At 41.3% G+C, this 21,798-nt stretch overlaps 2 protein-coding genes across 10 annotated transcripts in view; both read left to right on the forward strand.

The window, feature by feature from the left end:
• Positions 1-5,741, forward strand: part of LOC138831479 (ataxin-3) — a 36,036-nt gene extending 30,295 nt beyond the window's left edge. For 5 of the 7 annotated variants that reach the window (XM_070028531.1, XM_070028536.1, XM_070028533.1 and 2 more), the window contains one exon: positions 1,155-5,741. In XM_070028531.1, the coding sequence (XP_069884632.1) occupies positions 1,155-1,252 (98 nt within the window). In that variant the 3' untranslated portion in view covers positions 1,253-5,741. The remainder of the gene's footprint in view (positions 1-1,154) is intronic. The other 2 variants (XM_070028532.1, XM_070028537.1) reach the window with 1 other exon arrangement.
• A 5,314-nt stretch (positions 5,742-11,055) lies between these two features.
• Positions 11,056-21,798, forward strand: part of LOC138831477 (thyroid receptor-interacting protein 11) — an 81,634-nt gene continuing 70,891 nt past the window's right edge. For 2 of the 3 annotated variants that reach the window (XM_070028523.1, XM_070028524.1), the window contains exons 1-2: positions 11,056-11,570; positions 18,378-18,436. In XM_070028523.1, the coding sequence (XP_069884624.1) occupies positions 11,432-11,570; positions 18,378-18,436 (198 nt within the window). In that variant the 5' untranslated portion in view covers positions 11,056-11,431. Of the gene's footprint in view, positions 11,571-16,404; positions 16,463-18,377; positions 18,437-21,798 lie in introns of those variants that run through there. The other variant, XM_070028525.1, reaches the window with a different exon arrangement.

Consider the following 21,798-nt stretch of genomic DNA (forward strand, 5'->3'; position numbering starts at 1 on the left):
GGGGTCTAGCAATAGGTCTGTCTGAAAGAGTGGCCTTTCATAAAGGAAGGACTTACTCAAAGGGACTAACATGGATTTTTGTCTTCGGAGTGATCTGGGTGTGAAGTACTATTGGGAGCAAGGTGACCTGCAGTAATTTGGGCAGGGTGTCTTTTTAGGGTATGGATAGCTCTTTCTACCTTTCCTGAAGATTGTGGGTACCAGGCCGCATATAGGTAGGATATAATGTGAAGAGCCTGGCAGACAAAGGCAAGGACCATTCTCTGAATGGGGTGGGTGGTGGCAGTGTGGTTCCATGAATCCACATATGTGAAAAAAAATGCCATCTAGAACTATACTTTACTTGCCAAGGTCAGTATCCGGATTTGGGTTTCAGTTTTAGTTATATAAGAAATAACTTTTGAGCCAGGCGTCTGTGGTTCAGGCCTCTAATCCTAGCTACTCAGGAAGCTGAGATCTGAGGATCACTGTTCAAAGCCAGCCCAGCCAGGAAAGTCCATAAGACTTTTTATCTCCAGTAAACCACCAGAAAACTGGAAGTGGAGCTGTAACTCAAGTGGTAGAGCACTTGCCTTGAGCTGAAGAGCTGAGGGACAGTGCCCAAACCCAGAGTTCAAGCCCCATGACAGACCAAAAAAGAAAGAAAGAAAGAACTTTTGGTTGAAACATGGAATCTCTCCCATCTTTACAGCTTCCTGTGAATTGCCAATTACTTCCAAATAAAGTTTTCCAAAATATTAATATACACAGTAAATCTCAAATGCATTGAGCTCAGTGGAGAGACATGTTCAAGGCTCTTTTCGCTTTATTACCTATATACTTCCTGTATGATTCCATTTATATGAAAGGGAAAACTGTTTAACTGAGAGAACATAATGGTGGTGGCCTGTGATGGGGGATTGGTTGCCAGGGATTGGTCGCACAGAGGAACTTGGAGGGACAGTGGAATGGTGTATATCTTGATGGTGGTATTGGGTATGCAACTCCCTGTATCTGTCAAAGATTCTTAAACTTTAAAAGGGTGAATTTTATTTTTTTATTAAAATCATTTTTTAAAAAAGGAAAGTAATAATCAAATCCATTTCCTAAGAATTTACCTTTTTCATGACAAGTTGTAGAGAAAGTTTTAAGAAAGGCTGTGTTTTCTCTCCCAGCAGGTGATGTCATGAGTGAAGAAGACATGCTTCAGGCAGCTGTGACCATGTCTTTAGAGACTGTGCAAAACAATTTAAAAACAGAAAGAAAACAGTGATCCCTTTACAAATCATTTCCATATTCATACTTCCTAACATTGTCCTGCGTGATTACAGCATAGGGTCCATTTTGGTCATGTGTCAGAGGTACCAGTGTTCACCAGAGGAAGGGAGACACTTAGGTAGTATGCAGACAAAATGATGAGAGAGTGAAAATATGGGCCAGGTGCAGACTTGATTATGATCCTCCAGACACTAGCCAAAGAGGCATTCAGCAATTAAAGAAATGTAAAATAGTTTTTCTAAATGTACCTTTTTGGGGTTTTTTTTCAGTGTGCAATATCTAACACCTGAATTATTAGGATTCCATTTGCAAGCACACCAATTAGCTCTTGCCACAGAACTTGTTCTATACTGTTATTTTCTTTTTCATTCTGCTGTAATTTGGCTCATGTTAATCATCTAATAATTGCTTTATTTTGCATTAACCAAATTGACCTTTTAGGAAAGTGTCTCTGTCATCTATCTTGATACTATTAAATAGGGCTCCAGAAAGATCAGCCTTTCTTCCCCTAATTACATGTAGTGTGCATTTGGATGTTTTCTTTTGTCACTGTCTCTGATCACGACATCTCTGCTATCTGGTTTTCACATTGATTTTTTCATCTTTTTTTTTTTTTTTACAATTCTTTTGAAATCTTTTCTGAGCATCTGCTTTTAAGTCTTCTACAGTGGGATCATTATTTCATGAGTTCGGTGCATTCCTAAACTCTGAAATCAGCTTTGCACACGTATTTGAGAATAAACAAGCTTTTTATTTTGTTTTGCTTTGAAATGTGTGAGCAAGTGCTTTCTCCTATGCCTTCTGGATCTCTTTTCATTATATCACAATCTCTGAGCTTCATTGTAACCCTTCTTCTTGCACCTTATTTCTTCTCTAATTGAGAAAGGTAGGCAAAGCATAGTACACAGCAGATCAACTTCTAAGACTTAGCGCATGCACCCACCATGAATATATGATATGTGAAATTCCGCCCTTAAGCTTAGGTTAGCAGTAGGTTCATTTGATCTATTCTATGACTGGAGCTTTGTGCTCTGTTTACAACTGGTTCCTGGAACGTAGATATCTGCTTCACAGTTTTTAGCAGTGTAGTTAAACAAAGATGGTGATCTGGAACATGAAAATAATTTACTAATGAAATTTATAATATAATTTGACACTTGCATCATGTCTGACTAGCTTAAGAATTGTAGAAGTCACAGTACTTAATGAGCTTGTAAATAGGAAAGTCCTTAATTTTGATAAACTTTCTTTTACGGGGATACACAGTTTCTTGCTGGGTTATTGCAGTGGCATGATTTGGGTGAAAATTAACCATGTCTGTCTGAAATTGGGTGTTTTAGATTGTTACTTGCTCTCTATCCCTTATGCTCAACCCTTCTCGAGGCCCTTATAAATGCTGAATTGTACATAAACTAGAATTCAAGAAGAAATTGCAGCCAACTACATAGAGAAGTACAAATACAATGTGTTAACGCCAACTACATAAAGAAGTATAAGTATGGTATGTTACCCCTAAGGCTGCACACATTTTATCAGGGAAAGTTTTTTGATGTAGGATTTATTGCTAACTAAAAGAGATGAAAAAATATTTTTATTTATGATTAGGAAAATAACTTTTTCTTGGATAGAACAGATATTTTTAGTCATGGTTTTGTGCCAATTAATTTTTTCTGAAGTTATTCTCACAAAATCAGACATTTTTTAAAATCTAAGATTTTCTTTCAACAATTGAAAATGTTTCAGAAGAACCATGAAACTTTAAAACTGCTAGGGGTGAGTTCAGTGCCTCTCCCTAAGACTTGTAAATAAATGTGCTATCATTCAACATTTGTGTCATTATCACGGTGAATCATATTTTCCCTGGACATTTGGCCTTTTATTCCCTTTGAAAAATTACATTAAACTTTCATATACTTGATGAGCTACCTAGTATAAAAGTGGAAAAGCCAATATGCAATGCAGAGTTTTAATTTTAGAGTTTTATACACTTTATATTATACATCTCAGTTAAAAAGGAAAGAAAATTATGTCATATTGAGAAAATATGGCTTGTTGACTTTTATTAGAGGCTTTTGAAGCAGAGCTGAACATACACTGGATACATTTGAATGTGTTTAGTTTGTTTTTAAACTGTTACATTTGACAGGCAGATTTGGAATCACCATTGATCTTCATCTTGTTTGGCCTAATTTATCTGTTTAGATTCAATTCTTTTAATTGATTAGTCAATAGAAACAAATGCCATTGCTTATAAATCTACTATCAAGAAAAACTGTCCTGCTAAGAAGCATGTAAAAATTTCCATTCTGTTTTACTAATTGGGAACACTTTTATGTTTAATATTTAAACTATTGGTATCATTTTTCTAATGTATAATTTGTCTTACCAGGATTAAATTTGTACAATGATGATGTTAGGGTTACAAGATTGAGCAACTTGGAAAATACACTTCCATGTTTTTATATGTCATGGATGTGATGAATAATTTACATTTTAAAAATTCAGAGTAAGCCAGGTTCCAGTGGCTCACACCTATAATCCTAGCATAGGAGGCTGAAATCTGAGGATCACAGTTCAAAGCCAGCCCAGGCAGGAAAGTCCATGAGACAATTATTTCCAATAATATACTACTCAGAAAAAGCCAGGAGTGGTGTTGTGGCTCAAGTGGTAGAGCATTATCCTTGAACAAAGGAAGCTCAAGGACAGAGCCTAGGCTCAGAGTTCAATCCCCCTCACTGGCAAAACAAAAAACAAAAACCACATACCTTACTCCCTACCCCTCCCCCCCAAAAAATAAGTCAGAGTAGTTGACCTCTGAAAACAATATACATTTTTACAGTTATTAACATAGAAATAGTTCAGTAATTAAATGATTTGTTGAAAGGGCTGCTTCAAACTCTACATTAAATTCTATGATCTTGGCCAAATAGTTTACAATTCACACAATATTTTAAGGAGGTGCTTTTTTCTTTAAAAATTTGGTTTTCATTAATGAAGGCTTTATTCATGATGCCAAAGTTAATGATAAAGATAGCTGAATACTAGTTGAGTATTATTGACAAAATTACTGTGTCTATATTGTTTTATTTAGCACAAAGTTGAATACAATAAATTGTATTCTGGCCATATTTTGAATGCCTATATTCAAAATATAGGAATTATTCTCTAATGCCAGTGCCAAGATAAATACTTAAAACTGGCTCACTGAACTTGTACAAATCCAAAGATTCGGGGCATAATTAAATTATGCCCTGAATTTAAAAAAAAATCTTACTTTGGAAAATTTTGATCTTTTAAGATTTTTAGGAGGATTCAATAATATTGAAATTTCCTATTAAAAACTTTATCTGCAGATGTGAGGATATACTAAGTAGTAGAACACTTGCCTGCCTAGCATACTTAAAGCCTTGGGTTCAGTCTCCAGCACCAAATAAACAACACCTAAAACCTTTATCTGCAATTAGAGGCTTTAAGCTAGTGTTTTCAATGTGAATTTTATAGTTGAGGAGGCAGCTCAGTAGTAGTCTTACCTAGCTTGTCAAAACTCCTGGTTCAGCACTTAGAGAAAATAAAACTTTTCCAAGTGAATTGTTCATGGGTGTTCCAAGTATGAAGATATATGTGAAATTTTTAATAAAGGTAAAACAGACTGGATCATGTGGTTGTTTCAGTAATGTGAATAATTTTCCATGGTTTCATGTTCAAAATAACACCTTCATTCTAATTTTACCCTTTATAACATCTTTTCCTGAAGAAAGAGACTGGCCTTTTATTGTTTTTTCAAAGTCTTATACATAATAAAAGTTTTGTTTGAATGTTTCATGAATGAAAAGATATTTGACATAATTTCTGAATGTTGATTTTTTTATAATTTGAGAAACACTTTTGCTATTGTTTATCCTAAATAGCTGGCATTTTAAGAATCCTAACAATATAACTAATTTTATGGCAATTGGCATGTTTAAATACAGGTGAATTGATACATATTTAGGACTGGATTGATTTCATAGAAAAAGCATTAGAATGGAAATTGATTTAAGAAGCAACCATTTGTCTGTTGCATAGTTGAGGTGGAATGTTTGCTGGAATATTTTTAATGCTTTTTTTTGAAAGAGGAAAACACATTTGAAATGTGATTGTCTAATTTCTACAACACTGGATTATTAGGAATAACTTCTTAAGACTTACTCTTCTGTATAAATATTTGAAATTCAAGTGCAAAAATACAAGATAAGCCACATCATCTTTCACCCTGATACAAGTGCACCAAGGCAGTGCCATTTGCTCAGGACCCAGCTCTGCTGCCCTTCCTTCCTTCCTTCTCTTGGAGTCACTCCACACACAGGCCTTCCTCACTTCTACTCCTTGAAAGCCGGGCTTCCAAAGCACTGTTGAGGGCTCTATTGTGGATGTGGATGATTGATCAATGAGTTGTATTTTAAATATCAAAGATTATTAAATAAAGAGAATGTTTGCTTTTTTAATTTCTGCTGTGTGTTGATCATTGGTGAGTCCATAGCTCTACTGTTCAAGGGATCAGAAGGCAGGTGGGCAGTTGAGAGAAGCATTGTCTATGGAGCTTCTCTATCCAGGGAGCATTGTATTCTTAACCCAGCTGCAGAGGTAAACCAAGCAGGCCAGGGCAGCTTCTAGTAGCTTGCCAGAAGGTCTATTATCACCTGGTCCCCTCTTTTTTTATTTTACCATGATGGGGTTCAAACCCAGGGCTTTGGGTGTGCTGGGCAAGGGCTTCACCACTGAGCTACATCCTCAGTCCTTCCTCCTCCACCAGTTTTCCTCAATTTCACGTTTTAATTGGAAATCTGATTTTAAATATTAGCTCAGTTATTCTTCAGCTCAGAGAGGTACAAGAACATTAGGGAGAATTTTTTTTAAGTCAGTTGTGGGGTTCAAACGTGGGGCCTGGGTGCTGTCCCTGAGCTCTTTCGCTCAAGGCTAGCCCTCTACCACTTTGAGAAAGTTTTCTTTTTTTGGGGGGGGGGGATCCGGTCGTGGGGCCTGAACTCTGGGCCTGAGCACTGTCCCTCAACTCTTCAGCTCAAGGCTAGCACTCTACCACTTGAGCCACAGCGCCACTTCCGGCTTTTTTCTTTTTGCTTATGTGGTGCTGAGGAATCGAACCCAGGCCTCATGCATGCCAGGACAGCGCTTTACCACCAAGCCACCTTCCCAGCCTGCCCTCTACCACTTTGAGCCACAGTTCCAGTTCTGGTTTTCTGATGGTTAATTGGAGATAAGAGTCCCACGGACTTTCCTGTCTAGGTTAGCTTTGAACTGCAATCCTCAGATCTCATCCTCCTCAGTAGGTAGGATTACAGGCGTGAGCCACCAGTGCCTGGAATAGGAACAATTTTTTTTTTAAGTGTGTGTTGCCTCATTTTATCTAATTCTGGACACCAGAATCCAAATGTAAAACAGTCTAAGCCACAAAACATTTTAGTCAACAATGAATGACATAAACATCAGTCTCATAAGATTAAAGTATAGTCCAGGTCTGTATTGAACAGGTCCAACTGGGTCTGTTAAGTACATGTTGATAGCTGCATGATGGTGCAATCACCTAATAAAGCACCCTCAGCACTGCCTTCGTAATTAAATGGCATTTACTAGCTGGAATCCATAGAGACTAAGGAGTATATTCTCAGAATTTATAATGGTGTGTGTCATTCAGTCCTTAGGATTGGGGACAAATATTAAAATGTTTTTCATAGGCCTTATCTCAACATACTATACAGCTCTGCACTAAGCAAAACCAATTCATTGAATCTGGTTTGCCACCAAATGGCTCAGATCTCAATACTCATCTGTGAGCCTCATGAAATACAAGTTGATTTGAAGGCCCATTAATTAAAATAATAGTTAACTTTATTCTAGAGATTTGTATGCTTTAGGACTTTTAAACCATTTTGTGCATGTGTGTGTGTCAGCAAATACTCAAAAGGTTTACACCATGGCTAATTTCACTCCAGCTGACTTCTTTAGACTTTAGACATTTTTCCTTGATATGCTTCCTCATACATCTTAATTCAAGTCTTCCCACCTCAGGCATTCTGTGACACTCATTGACTCATTTCCTTTGCCCTTTTGCTACCCTTGCCCCTAAATTTCATTGGCCAACCCTTGCCATGAGGACTCCTGCACCCTGAGCTACTAGCATTTGTTCCATTCTTTTGTGCCTGGGACCTTGAAAAGGAGAGGTGCCACAATATTGAATTTGGCTCCTATAGTAAAGCTCTCGACTTCTTACCCCATCTTCTTGTGTCCTTTTCTTCATTTCCTTGTCAGATTGAGACAACAAACCTGAGAGCTCCTAGACAGAATTAACAGAATCGGGCAGTCAATTAAACCTATGGCTTTTAGATGGTCAGAAATAATTTATGTCGGGCTGGGAAGGTGGCTCAGTAGTAGAGCGCTTGCCTTGCATGCATGAGGCCCTGGGTTCGATTCCTCAGTACCACATAAGCAAAAAGAAAAAAGCTGCAAGTGGCGCTGTGGCTCAAGTGGTAGAGTGCTAGCCTTGAGCTGAAGAGCTGAGGGACAGTGCCCAGGCCCAGAGTTCAGGCCCCACGACTGGACCCCCCCCCCCAAAAAAAAAATTCATGTCACTCATTTTTTATTCAACAATTAGGGTGCTTGCCGGGGCCAAGCATGGTTCTAGATTCTTAAACATACAAATTATGAGTAAGAATATTCATATTGTGCTCTCATGACCGTTGTGTTTTGGTAGTAGGCTGTGAGGATATGTTTGATGAACCTGAGTCTTCATAGCACTAAGAGCTGTTCTCATTCTGTGTGCTAGGAAGACCAAGACAGAGTAACTGGGAGTAGGGCTGCTTAGACTGGAGTTTAAGGAAGACCCCTAAGGACAGGGCATTTGAACACCTGAAAAACAACAAAAGGAATCATGAAAAGGAGAGGTGCCACAATATTGAATTTGGCTCCTATAGTAAAGCTCTCGACTTCTTACTCCATCTTCTTGTGTCCTTTTCTTCCATTTCCTTGTCAGATTGAGACAACAAACCTGAGAGCTCCTAGACAGAATTAACAGAATCGGGCAGTCAATTAACCCTATTGAAATTTTACTATAAATTCACTGAAAATAAGCACTGCCAGAAAAAGATGCAAATTTTCATACAAGAGTTCAGATTTCCAGGAGAGCCTCTATTGCCTGGTACTGAAAGGTTAAAGTTTGAAGCAGTGACCACCATGTGTTGCTTGTTTCTGCTTGTTTCTTGTGGTGGTAATCAAAACACCTGGTTGGTTGTGTGCCTTTATAAGACCTGCAAATCCTTAGCTCGGGGCTCTCCTCCTAGGCTCCCCTGTGTTGGAGTGTAGGATGAGGCCCGAGCTGCAGCCCATTTAAATAAAACAGCTGTAGAGTCTGACTCTCGGTGGTGGTCTTGTGGGGGGTCCTGCGACCTGGTATAACAGTACAATCACATTCCAAATATTGAAGGCACTACCAATGTTGTGTCATATGATGTAATCGACACAGCCCCCTCCTGTGAATAAAATCAGACAGATGCCATTATATTTGAGCTATGCCTACAGAAATGCACTACCACAAAACTGTGGTAGTTTTCCTGGCAGCTGACACATGTCCAACTACTGGAAACCCATGACAACTTTTCTTCCATCAGTGAGGAAAGCAAACAAGCTGGGTGCTGACGTTTCCACAGCCAGTGTGTGTGTGTGTGTGTGTGTGTGTGTGTGTGTGTGGCTGAGGATTGTGGGACTAGTGGTGTTTTCACAGCTAGTGCCTGTAGTATCATAGGAGTGGTGACATTAAAAGGTCTTGTCTAAGCTGGGTGCCAGTGGCTCATGCCTGTAATCCTAGCTGAGATACAAGGATCACATTTCAAAGCCAGCCCAGTGGTACAACACTAGCCTTAAGCTGAAGAGCTCAGGGACAGCACCCAGGCCCAGAGTTCAAGCCCCACAACCGGAAAAAAAGTAATATTAAAAGGTCTTGTCTATTAAGTTGCCCTGCTGAGAAAAGGTTATGTTTCATAAACTTCATGGAGGTTTACTTTGTGAAAAAGCCCATGAATGTGAGGCAGGATAGGCAGAATTAACCAGGAGGTAGACTGAGGAAAGTTAAGCTCCCCTCTCACTGTAGCTAGTTCTAGATCTTGTTACAATGACAGGAGATAAAAGAAAAGCTTTGGGCATCTCCCTTCACCATTAAAATAGTAAAAAGCTGCAAACTCTTCATGTATAGGGAGAGACAGAAATATAAACCTATTTGAAGAAAGAAGCTTGAAATTCATCTATTGCCCTTGTGTGTTATGAAGGCCCAGATACATTTCCTTACTGTAAAACAATAACAGTATCCAGGGCTGGGAAGTTGGCTCAGTGGTAGAGTGCTTGCATGCATGAGGCCTTGGGTTCGATTCCTCAGCACCATATAAGCAGAAAAAGCCAGAAGTGGCCCTGTGGCTCAAGTAGAAGAGCGCGCTAGCCTTGAGCTGAAGAGCTGAACACCCAGGCCGAGTTCAAGCCCCACAACTGGCAAAAATAAAAATAAAAAATAAACTATCCATCTTACCCACCCACAGCCACCATCTAAGGTCTAGGAATTGATAGGAGAGAGGATCACATGATTCAGCCAGCTCAGAAAGTATAAAGACTACAGAAGACTCAAGTTGAATTCCCACCTCTAGTCTTAGTGTGGGAGCAGGGAACCGGAGCGTTTGTCTTTTCTGTTTCTTCCTTCTTTATAGTATACTAAACTCCTTGCTAATTTTTACACCTTGTGAGACTTTTTCCTCACAAAAAGTGGATCCCAAGGATCTGTGATTTGGAGTGGAAAACTGGGAAGCTGAGGTGGAACCCCAAAAACCTCCCATCAGGTGGCATGAAAGAAGACAAAAAGTTTTAATTGTGATCTGGAAAGATACCAGAGCAGATTTCTACTATAATCAATAAAAATGGTGTTCCCATTGGTCGGCACCCATACCTCTCGCTGTAATCTTAGCTAATCAGGAAGCTGAAATGTGAGGATAACGGTTGGAAGTCAGCCTGCGCAGGGAAGTCTATGAGACATTCCAATTAAAAAGAGGACCTGTGGCTCAAGTGTGTGTGTATGGTGTGTGGGGGGCGGGGAGGGGGGGTTATGGGGAACTCAGGGACCGACCCCGCCTCCTCCAGGTGTGCCCTGCCTGGACCTTTGGGTTTTTGTTTTGCCAGTCCTGGGGCTCAAACTCAGGGCCTGGACACTGTCCCTGAGCTCCTTTTGCTCGGGGATAGCACTCTATGCCACTTACGCCACAGTGCCACTTCCAGCTCCTTCTGTTTATGGGGTGCTGAGGAATCGAACCCAAGGCTTCACGCATGCTAGGCAAGTACTCTACCTCTGAGCCACCTTCCCAACCTTGGACCCTAGGGTTTGCAGCCAACTCTCTGAAACACTTTGATTTCTCCCTCCGCGGCCGGAACAGAGCGGCCCCTGGGCAGGAGGAACGACACACTGACGTGGGATAAGTAACGGGTGGAATGACCCGGTCATGTCTCCCTCTGCCCTCTTAGAGTGGATAAAATCGGTTAGGTTTCAACAACGCGCCGGTCCTCAGGAATTTCCCCGGACGCCCGAGGAGGTCGCCGCCGCGCCGGCCCTCTGGCTACGCCTTCAGCTCGGTTTTGCTCTAGGAGTCCTCCAGGCCCGGACAGCCCTCACTCGATTCTCCACAATCCCACAGTCCCTTGCGCCAAGGGCACTTCCGGCGCCGGCGCCAGGCCCCTCTGCACCCTGGCCGCGCGTCTCGATGGTCCCTGGCCGCTGGCCGAGTGGTGTCATGGCGGCGGGCGTCGAGTTGGCAGGACGAGTCCTCAGGACTGGGGAGAGTCGCTGAAACTCAGGAAGGCCCCCCCGCGGCCCCCGCAGCTCGCACGGCGAGGAGCCGAGGGAATGAGACGAAGCCCCGCGAGGGTGTCTCCGTCGCTGGCGGCGGCCCTCCGCTGAAGCCCCCGGCCGGGTTACTCCTATTTTTCCAGGCAGAACCCGGCCGTTGCTAGGAGCTCGAATTCGGCCCTGGAACCCGGAGCTGTGCCCGGGCTCGCCTGCCGCGGCCGGAGGACCCGGGGCGTGACGTCCGACGACGCGGAGCGGGCCGGGCCGGAGCGGGCCGCGCCGCCCCCCACAGCCGCCGCGGCGATGTCGTCCTGGCTCGGGGGCCTGGGCTCGGGCCTGGGCCAGTCCTTGGGTCAGGTCGGGGGCAGCCTGGCCTCGCTCACGGGCCAGATCTCCAACTTCACCAAGGACATGTTGCTGGAGGGGACGGAGGAGGCGGAAGGTACCCGCGGGGCGGGCAGGGGCGGAGGGGGAGGGCGGCCGGGGGGTGGGGGGAGACCCGGGCCACGTCCGTTTGGTCCCCACTTCCAGCTGTCAGGAGACGTGGACGGGCCGTCCAGCGGTGACACGCCGCCCTTTTCTCTTGGCGCTCCTCCTTCCCCCGAGCCGGGTTTCCGTGAGGAAGGGCCTGGGTCCCGGGAAGAGGGCTGGCTTCCCGCCTTTGAATAGTGGAGACTCTGGATGTGTCCGAGTGCCGCGGAACGACCCCGACGCCGGACGCTTTTAGTTTTGTTTAGATCCGGGCGTGCTGATCTCTGACTTTGCCCTCCGTTTGGGGGCGGATCTGCTCTGATTGACTTCCTTTATTTTGACTCGTTTGTTTTTGAAGACAATCACTTGCATTTTTTCCTTATATTTTGTAACAGTTAAAGTAACTCGCAATTAAAACATTTGATGACTGTTGCCCTGTCTTGCGCATATTATTGGTCGGGGAAACATGGCTGTTTTTCTATTCAGATGATTTATGCTTTTGCTTATCGTGATCACGATGCTGGAAAGGATTTTTGTATGTGATTGCCCATTTCTCCTTATTTGAACAGAATAGGGAAGATATTCTTACCGTTTGGGTATCTCTACCAACCATTCATTTTTTTTTTAAGTCCGCATATCTTGTTTTACGATTGAATAATAACCTAGAATTACATGACCATCAGTGATTAATTACTATTTTGGTTCCTTGACATTTCAGCACGTAATGTATGGCTCAATAGAATTTTTCAAATTGTCTGAGTGCAGTGGCTCAGGCCTGTAATCCTAGTTACTCATAGGGAGGCCAAAAGTTGGGATGTAGGTTCAAGGCCACTCCAAGTGAAAAGTTACTGAGACCAGGTCGGAAGCGAAGCTGGGTTTGGGGACTTGGAGGCTGCGGTTCAGCTATGCAGGAAGCACTGGACATAACCTATAGGACTTTTTTAACTGTTGCAAAAAGAGATGGGGGGCGTACCCCCGAGGGTACCGAAGAGGTAGGGCACTAGCCCGCAAATCGGAGAGCCCTGAGTTTAAAAATCCAGCACCGCCAAAATAACAGTTTTGAAAAAAACTTTTTTTTTTTTTTTTTTTTTTTTTTGTTGGTTGGGGGCTTGAACTCTGGGCCTGGGCCCTGTCCCTCAGCTCTGTCCCTCAGCTCTTCAGCTCAAGGCAAGCTCCCTACCACTTGAGCTACAATGCTACTTCCGGTTTTCTGAGTGTTTTATTGAGATGAGAGTCTCCTGCCGTGCTGGCTTTGAACCATGATCCTCAGGATTACAGGCGTGAGCCACTGGTGCCTGGCTGAAAAAAAAATTTTTTAATAATTTTTTTTGAGATGAAGTGATTACATAAATTTCACAAATTTCACAAACAGTTTAACCTTCACAAGGCAAATTGTCATTGTCATGGTCTATAAAGTTTGTGAATTCTGTGAGCTTTTACAATACAACTATTTCTTCCACATTGGGAGATATGAACTTTTCTTTCCTTTTGCTTAGTGTAAGCTGTTCTCTTTCCCTCTCATTCTGCCCCTCCTATCACTGTCCTTGAGTTGTGTAGTTTGTTTTCATCACTGTCCAGTGCAGCTGATGGGCTCCTCTGTTGTATGTTTTCCCTGGTTTTCCTCTGATTCTGTGCCCTCCTAGTTTCCCTCAGATATGTGTGTATGTGTATATCTATCTATCTATCTATATATATATATATATTCACACACATGGAGTCATTTAGAAATAATACGACAAAATTAAGTAGAGGTCCTTTGTTTCTTGAGTCCTGTTTACTTTGTCATATCTCCTTGCATTTTGAATTTAACATCCACATATCAGAGAGACCATGTGCCATTTGTCTCTCTGCTCCTGGATTACCTCGCTCAAGATGATTTGTTCTAGTTCCATCCATTTCCCTGTCCCTTTCTAATGGTTGCATAATAATCCATTGTATATAGGTACCACAGTTTTGGGATCCATTCATCTGTAGTGGGGAGTTTTGAAAATTTCAGTCAAGGTCTGTCTCCAGGGAAATATTGGACTGGTCTTTTAGAAAATGCCTTTCCTTTTCTTTCTCTCTCTCCCCTCTCTTTTTCTTTCTTTTTAAAATTAGTTTACATTAGTTATAGGGAGAGTATTCCCTTGTTGCATTTCACACATTTACAGTGTATTCTAATCAATCTCAACCCCTCTGTCACTCTTCCTGCCTCTCTTCTTCAAGACAATTTTATTAAAAAAATTTTTTTTTAACATACTGGGGATTGAACTAGGGCTTTACCACTTGAGGTACATCTCCCACCTTAACAATTTTATTTCCTTTTTCTTTTTTGCCAGTCCTGGGGCTTGAACTCGGGGTCTGGACACTGTCCCTGAGCTTTTTTGCTAAAGAACTAGCACTTTGAGCCACAGCGCCACTTCTGGCTTTTTCTGTGTCTGTGATACTGATGAATGAAAGCACTCTACCACTAAGCCACATTCCCAGCCTTCCTTTTATTATTATTATTAGAATTTATTTATTTATTTATTGTCAGTTGTGAGGCTTGAACTGTGGGTCTGGGCACTGTCCTCAGCTCTTCGGCTCAAGGCAAGCACTCTACCACTTGAGCCACAGTGCCACTTCCAGTTTTCTAGTGGTTTATTGGAAATAAGAATCTTACGGACTTTCCTGCCTGGGCTGACTTTGAACTGGGATCCTCATATCTCAGCCTCCTGCATAGCTAGGATTACAGGCATGAGCCACTGGTGCCCGGCACACTTCTACTACTTTGAGCCACAGTGCCACATCCAGTTTTATTTCTTATAAGTTAATAAATTAGCATTCTGTTTACTTTTTCTTGGAGAAGGGTACTGGGGATTGAACTCAGCACTTCAAAACATGCTAAATAACCATCTCTGCCACATAGCTGTACCTCAACACCTATTTTTAAAAATTATGGTTTAATTGAGCTTGGCTAGTATTTAGTTGAACTTGAGAAAAGTAGTTTGATAGAAAATGCTTAGAGCCTGGCACTGGTAGCTCATGCCTGTAATCCTAGCTACTCAGGAGACTGAGATCTGAGGATCGCGGTTCAAAGCCAGCCCAGGCAGGAGAGTCTGTGAGACTCTTATCTCCTATAAACCAGTAGAAAACCATAAGTGGCACTGTGGCTCAAGTAGTAGTAGAGCACTCTCCTTGAGCTGAAGAGTGCAGGGACAGCACCCAAGCCCAGAGTTCAAGCCCCAACGACCAACCAAAAAACAAAAAAAGAAAATGCTTAGGATAAACATTTCTTGAACTCTTATTTACAGAATAAAATCTAGATCTCTAAAGTTTTGAGAGATCAAGGACTAAACTTGGGTTCAGTCTCTTCTGGTTGCCACAACTATGTACATTCACATATACAAGTTTGTACTCACAGCTTCTGCTCTATTGAACTTTGTTATGTATTTACGTAATTCCAAACCTCTGCATGAAAAGACTGCTTCGACCTCATTTGCCTGGAACATATGACTGCTTACTTATCAACTTGGTGAGATCATTCTGACTTCAATACAAGTTGAGTTGATTGGCAGAACTTTATGACCCTTCTCTGTAGTACTTACCATATTGAGTTATGATTTATCATCCCTCTATACCCAGAGTGGGGACTGTGAATTTTTTTTTTTACTCTTACATGTGCTTTGATGCATACATGTTCAATAGAAATTATGGGAGTGAGTGATCTGAAATCTGCTAAGCTGCTTTCATTTTGCTTTTGAGAAAAATCTATGGCACTTTATTAAAATTGCTTTGTCCTTGGTCCTTAACAGTGTTAGACCTTAAGGTTGATTCATTATGACCAGGAAAGAACATTCAATTTCAATTCTAAGATAATCATGGTTAAATTTAACTCTTTCAGACTAAATGTTAATTTTTTAAAATTTCTTTGTCGAGATTAAGTAATTATAAATTTCACAGTATTATGGTGTACTGATTCTTAGCTAAAGTCACCAACACATTTTTTTTTTCCCCCGTTGTGGAGTTTGAACCCTGGGCTTGAGTGCTGTCCCTCAGCTCTTCAGTTCAAGGCTAGCACTCTACCACTTGAGCCACTAGCGCCACTTCCTGTTTTCTGGTGGGTTATTGGAGTTAAGAGTCTCACAGACTTTCCTGCCTGGGCTGGCTTTGAACCGCCATCCTCAGATCTCAGCCACCTGAGTAACTAGGATTACAGGTGTGAGCCACCAGCACCAGGCTAACCAACACATTTTAATCTTCACAATACAAATTGTAATTATCTTGATCTACAAAGCTATTCTTTTCCTTTTGTATCATTTAATGGCTTATTTTATTACTTTATTTTAACATTGGAAAGGTAGGCTACAGTTCATTTATCTAGCAAGCATTTAGAGTTCCTAATTGTGGCAGAAATGAAAAAGGAAATAATTTCAAAGTAGCGCTATTGGTACTTTGTGAAAACCATCCATCTTTACAATAGTAGGTCACTATTCTACCAATACTATATTGAAGTAGTCAAGGTTGACAGCTTGGGCTTTTAAATTAGATAGATATGGGTTGAAATTCTAAGCACATTACAAGTTGTGGGAATTGGGGCAAATTATTAGATACCTAACCTCTAAAAATCAGTTTTCTTATCTATTAAAAAGGAACAATCTTACCAGTTGTAGTGTTTGAGAATTAAATAAACTCATGAGTATAAAATGAATTGTACTTAGCAGTTAACAAGTACTAAAATGGATATTATGTTTTTCCCCACAGAGAAATCAGAATTTGTTTTCAAGATATCTTCCCTTTACTTTAAAAGTCCAGAAATTGGGTGCTGGTGATAACGCTTAGTGCTAGAGCACCTACCTGGCATGTATGAGGCTCTGGGGTTCATTCCTAGCACCATAAACAAAGGTAGGATACTTTTTAGCTGGAGGAAGGAGAATAGCTAAAGAGAAAGAGGGGTGGTCTGCATAAACCTTGTAATCTAATCCTTGAAACAATTGATGATACTAGCAATTACTTTCCTGTGAAGACTAGATTATACTTTGTCTTCTTCAGAGTAGTAATTAGTCCTTGCTGAGTTTCAAACAAAATGTACCTTCAACCACAAAAGTAACCCTACCTGATTATTTTCAAGACAAGAAGAGTGTTTGTTACCATAGATAATGTCACTTAAAAAAATTAAAAGTTCTGGTACTGAGGCTTGAACTCAGGACCAGGGCACTTTCCCTTAGTTTTATTGTTCAAGGATAGTGCACTACCAGTTTAGGACAGCTACACTTCCAGCTTTTTGCTGGTTAATTGGAGATAAGAATCTCACAGACTTTTCTCTCCTGGCTAGTTTCAAATCACAGTTCTCAGATCTTAGCCTTCTGAGTAGCTAGGATTACAGGTATGCCCAGAAATAAGTATACCACTTGTATTCTTTTCTTATTTTAACTGTAGTTCAGAGGAGTTATTTTGATTAGTTGATTTTTTTTTTTTTGGAGGTCCGGTTGTGGTGCCTGAACTCTGGGCCTGAGCGCTGGTCCCTCAGCTCTTCAGCTTAAGGCTAGCACTCTACCACTTGAGCCACAGCGCCACTTCCGGCTTTTTTCTTTTTGCTTATGTGGTGCTGAGGAATCGAACCCAGGGTCTCAGGCATGCAAGGCAAGTGCTCTACCACTGAGCCACCTTCCCAGCCCTGATTAGTTGATTATTATTTCTCAGACAAGGCTTTATTATGTAGTCCTGGTCTCTGCCTATCAAGTGCAGAAATTACAGACATCTAGCATCACTCCTGGCCCAGAGAAGGCTTTTTTGTAAAGTGCTATGAGTAAAGGGATAAAAATACTAGTAACAAAAGAAATCAAGATACTCATGTAACTGTAACCTCTCTAAACAGTATTTTTACAACAAAAAACATATAAAAAAGAAGAAATTGAGATTGTAACTCTGTGAATGATTTCCTGACACGATCAATAGTGCCATTTTTGCACTGCTTAGCTCTAACTGCTTTTAAATGAAAATGTGCCAGCAGACTGAGCCTATTCCACTTTTAATGAATTGTCCCTGTTATTTTAAATAAGTGTTCTCAGTGTATTTTGGATATTTGTGCAGAGGTCATAATTAGTATTGGGATTGAAAGTTGAAAATAAGGATCCTGAGTAGCTAGGATTATAGATGTGCTACTAGTGCTCTGTCCCTACATTTTTGCTGTTGTTGGTCATGGGGCCTGAACTCTGGACCTGGGTGCTGTCCCTCAGCTCTTCAGCTCAAGGTGAGCACCCTACCACTTGAGCCACAGTGCCACTTCCAGCTTTTTATGCTTATGTGGTGCTGAGGAATTGAACCCAGGGCCTCATGCATGCAAGGCAAGCACTCTACCACAGAGCCACCTTCCCAACTCTGTCCCTACATTTTTAACAAGAAATTCCAAGGGGTAGATATCTATAAGAGATCAGCAAAGAGAATGATCTATGTGACAATGAAGAACATTAGTGGCCAGGAAAGTTGTGATGAAAGTGAAATGACTGGTGTGTTCTGAATTTGCTCTCATATTAGCCTACTATTCAGTTTAAACTCAGTGAAGTGTATTTTCCTTAAAATGCCAGTGTAAGGCTGAGGATAAAGCTATGAGACAGAAATGTAGCCTAGCATGTGCAAGGCCCTGGGTTCAATACACAAACATTTTTTCTCTCTCTCTTTCACCCTCCCTCCCTCTCTCTCTGTCTCTCTCTTTCTCTCCTATCTCTCCTTCTCTGACTCTCTCTCTCTCTCCATATAGTGATAGTACTTATTAAGTATTTAATTTATACTGTGTTTTGTTTTGTTTTTTTTGTAACAGACTTACCTAATTCTGGGAGAAGGGAAATTGAAGCCATTCATGCAATCTTAAGATCAGAGGTAAGAAAAAGATTATCAAAATTTGATTTGTTTTTTTTTGAAACCGTGAGAGGTATTTATACTTTTTGTTCTTTTTTGTTTGTTTTTTTTGTACCATTCCTGGGGCTTCAATTCAGGGCCTGAGGGCTGTCCTTGAGCTTTTTGGCTCAAGGTTAGCACTCTACCACTTGAGCCACAGCTGTGTTTCCAGCTTTTTGGTAGTTAATTGGAGATAACAATTTCCCAGAGTTTCCTGCCTGGGCTGTCCTTGAACAGCAGTCCTGGGATCTTAGCCTCCTGAGTAAGATTTCAGGCATGAGCCATCAGCCCTGGCTCATAAGAAGATCTTATATTTAAAGACAATTGAAAAATATATTCATCTATAACATTATTGAAGTACTGGTCTAAAAAGAAAAGACCTGGCCCAACAAAGACAGTGTTTTGAAGATGCAGTTTACTTTTGGTGAATGTTTTGTCCACATTGTTATATGATACCATTGTCAGTTCTTCATTTGATATGATGATATACTTTAGTTCTTTATGCCTGCAAATGTTAAGACGCTTTCTTCTGCCTTCAAGACTTTGTAACTTTAAGTGCCTGAATAGGTTCACAAGCATACTGACTGAAGAGAGTTAAAGAGGAGAAGCAGTCAAGGGAACCTAGGAGTAAAGGAAGTCCACCTGTGCAAGAGGTTCAGGTGCTCTTATGAGTCATCAGAATATCATGTTCTGAAGAGACTTTCCAACACTTACCATCTCTTGCTGCTGCTGTTTCATGAAAGGAGATATGAAACATTTTATTTTAAGTTGTTATACATATTTTGGTGCTTGAAAAATGGATACAAAGAAGTTAAGAATGTCAAATTAATTTTATGTTTTAGTTGTGATTAGTTGATATCTAGTCATGACTAATTCTGGACTAATAGGACTAATTCTGCTTAGTAAGAATGAAGACATCTTGGACAGGGTTCACAGGAAAGCCATAAAGGAAAGTCTTTCAGAATGGGAACTGTGGTAAAGAACTGTACTATTGGGCTGGGAAGGTGGCTCAGTGGTAGAGTGCTTGCCTTGCATGCAGGAGGCCCTGGGTTCAATTCCTCAGTACCACATAAGCAAAAAGAAAAAAGCCGGAAGTGGTGCTGTGGCTCAAGTGGTAGAACACTAGCCTTGAGCTGAAGAGCTGAGGAACAGCACCCAGGCCCAGAGTTCAGGCCCCACAACCAGACCCCCCCCCCAAAAAAAAAAAAAAAGAACTGCACTATTCTGCCTTGGAATAGGAGCAATGAGAGAGTACACTTAGTAATAGTACTGCAGGAAAAGGTAATCTCAGGGACTGTGGTCAGCATGTTTATTTTACTAAGTATAAAAGACAACACTGGAGTAATTTTGGAGAAAATAGCTACTGACCAGCATTGTTGAACTCTGTTCTCAAGAATTAAGGTGAGATTGTGGAATTTGAAAGTAGAGGTACCTCTATTATATTAGTCTCTGACTGTAGAAGATAGCAGTTTTGGTGGCAGTTGGAGATCTTAACAGTAATTACTAGTATGAGTAGGTGTTCTAGTGATAGATGAACTCAATAGTTTCTTGGAAATGCTTGAGAAAGCACTGTTCCTGACCCACCCAGGAAAGTTAAACAGCAGCGTTAACTCAGGTAAATTTGCCATTGGTGGAGGGAAAGGTAGGTAGGTTAGCCTGCTCAGTGAATAACTGCTCTGTTTTCAGACTCTTCTCTCCTGTTGCTTATGGCTCCTTTATAGTCCAGTGTTACTGGATTAGGACAAGTTGATCCTAATGTTGGGGAATACTTACTTTTGGTAAAACAGATACCTCTGCAAGCCAGCTTCCTCATTTGTTGCTTATACAAAGTAGCATGAGCTCAAATACTAGAGAGTAACAGGGCCTTTTTGTGTATGTGTGCACACAAAAAAATTAAACTTTGGGCCTCAGGCACACTAGGCAAGTAGCTTTACTACTTGAGCTGCACTACTAGCCAGCCCCTTTTGTTTTTGTTTTTGAGACAGGATCTTCTAGCTTTGTCCAGACTAGCCTCAAACTCAAGATTTCTCCTGCCTCTACCTCCTCATTCAGTAGTGGGGATTATAGGCATATATCAACAAGCTCGACTAAGGGCTTTTTTTCCTAGTTAATTTTAACCTTATGCGATTCTTGCTTCATAAACTATTCCTTAGCCTTATGTGAATGAATGAGTCTATCCCTGTTCAGTATCACTGCTACAAAAGAATAAGGTGATATGGTTGAACATTCTATTTAGAAGGTGTTGGTATAGGAGGAAGGCTATGTGTTCCGAAAGGAAATTAAATTTGCTTCCAGATATTAATAGGTAGAGTTGATTATAAATTAGTTGGAATTCTTTAGAAACTAACCTAAGTTAATTTATCATCTCTGTCCTTTAAACTCTTACAAAGTCTTTTTCTATGTTTATTTTTTAGATTTTATAGAAATGTGAGTAAAATGATAGTGAAAACTTTTTAAGGCATTTTTTGTTGGTACTAGGGTTTGAGCCTTGTACTTTAGCTTGTTTGCTCAGTGGCATTCTACTACTTGAGCCACACCTCCCAGCTTTTTGTGTGATGTTTTGGAGATGGAGTCTCATGAGCTTTTCTGCCTGGGCTGGCTTTGAACTGAAATCCTCCAGATCTCTAATCTTTGATTAGCTAAGATTACAGGCATGAGCCACTGGCACCAAGCTATTAGAGATTTTGTTGTTGTGTTTGGGTTGGGTAGTGGGGCCTGAACTCTAGGTCTGGGCGCTGTCCCTCAGCTCTTCAGCTCAAGGCTAATGCTCTACCACTTGAGCCACAGTGCCACTTCTGGCTTTTTATGCTTATATGGTGCTGAGGAATCAAACCAAGGGCTTCATGCATGCAAGACAAGCACTTTACCACTGAGCCACCTAACCAGCCCTGTAGAGATTTTAATAATAATTGTAGGAAATCTAGATTTTTATTTTTTCCATTTTAAAACTTTGTTTTGGGGGGTCCAGGCATGGGATCTAAACTCTGGGCCTGGGCGCTGTCCCTCAGCTCTTCAGCTCAAGGCTAGCGCTCTACCCCTTGAGCCACAGTGCCACTTCTGGCTTTTTTTCTTTTTGCTTATGTGGTGTTGAGAAATCGAACCCAGGGCCTCAGGCATGCAAGGCAAGCGCTCTACCACTGAGCCACCTTCCCAGCCCTCCATTTTAAAACATTTGTAAAGATGTGTGTGGTAGGATACACCTGAAATTCCACCTATATTCAAAAAGCCTAGGCAGGACGATGCATGGTCTGGTCTTGACCCACAGTCCTCCTGATCTCAGCCTCCCAAATAGCTAGGATTGCCGGCTTGAACCACTGATGCACAGCACTTCTGGTTCTTCTTCA

Source organism: Dipodomys merriami, unplaced genomic scaffold (assembly GCF_024711535.1).
Source record: "Dipodomys merriami isolate MVZ:Mamm:240054 unplaced genomic scaffold, mDipMer1.0.p SCAF_198, whole genome shotgun sequence".
NCBI lineage: Eukaryota > Metazoa > Chordata > Mammalia > Rodentia > Heteromyidae > Dipodomys > Dipodomys merriami.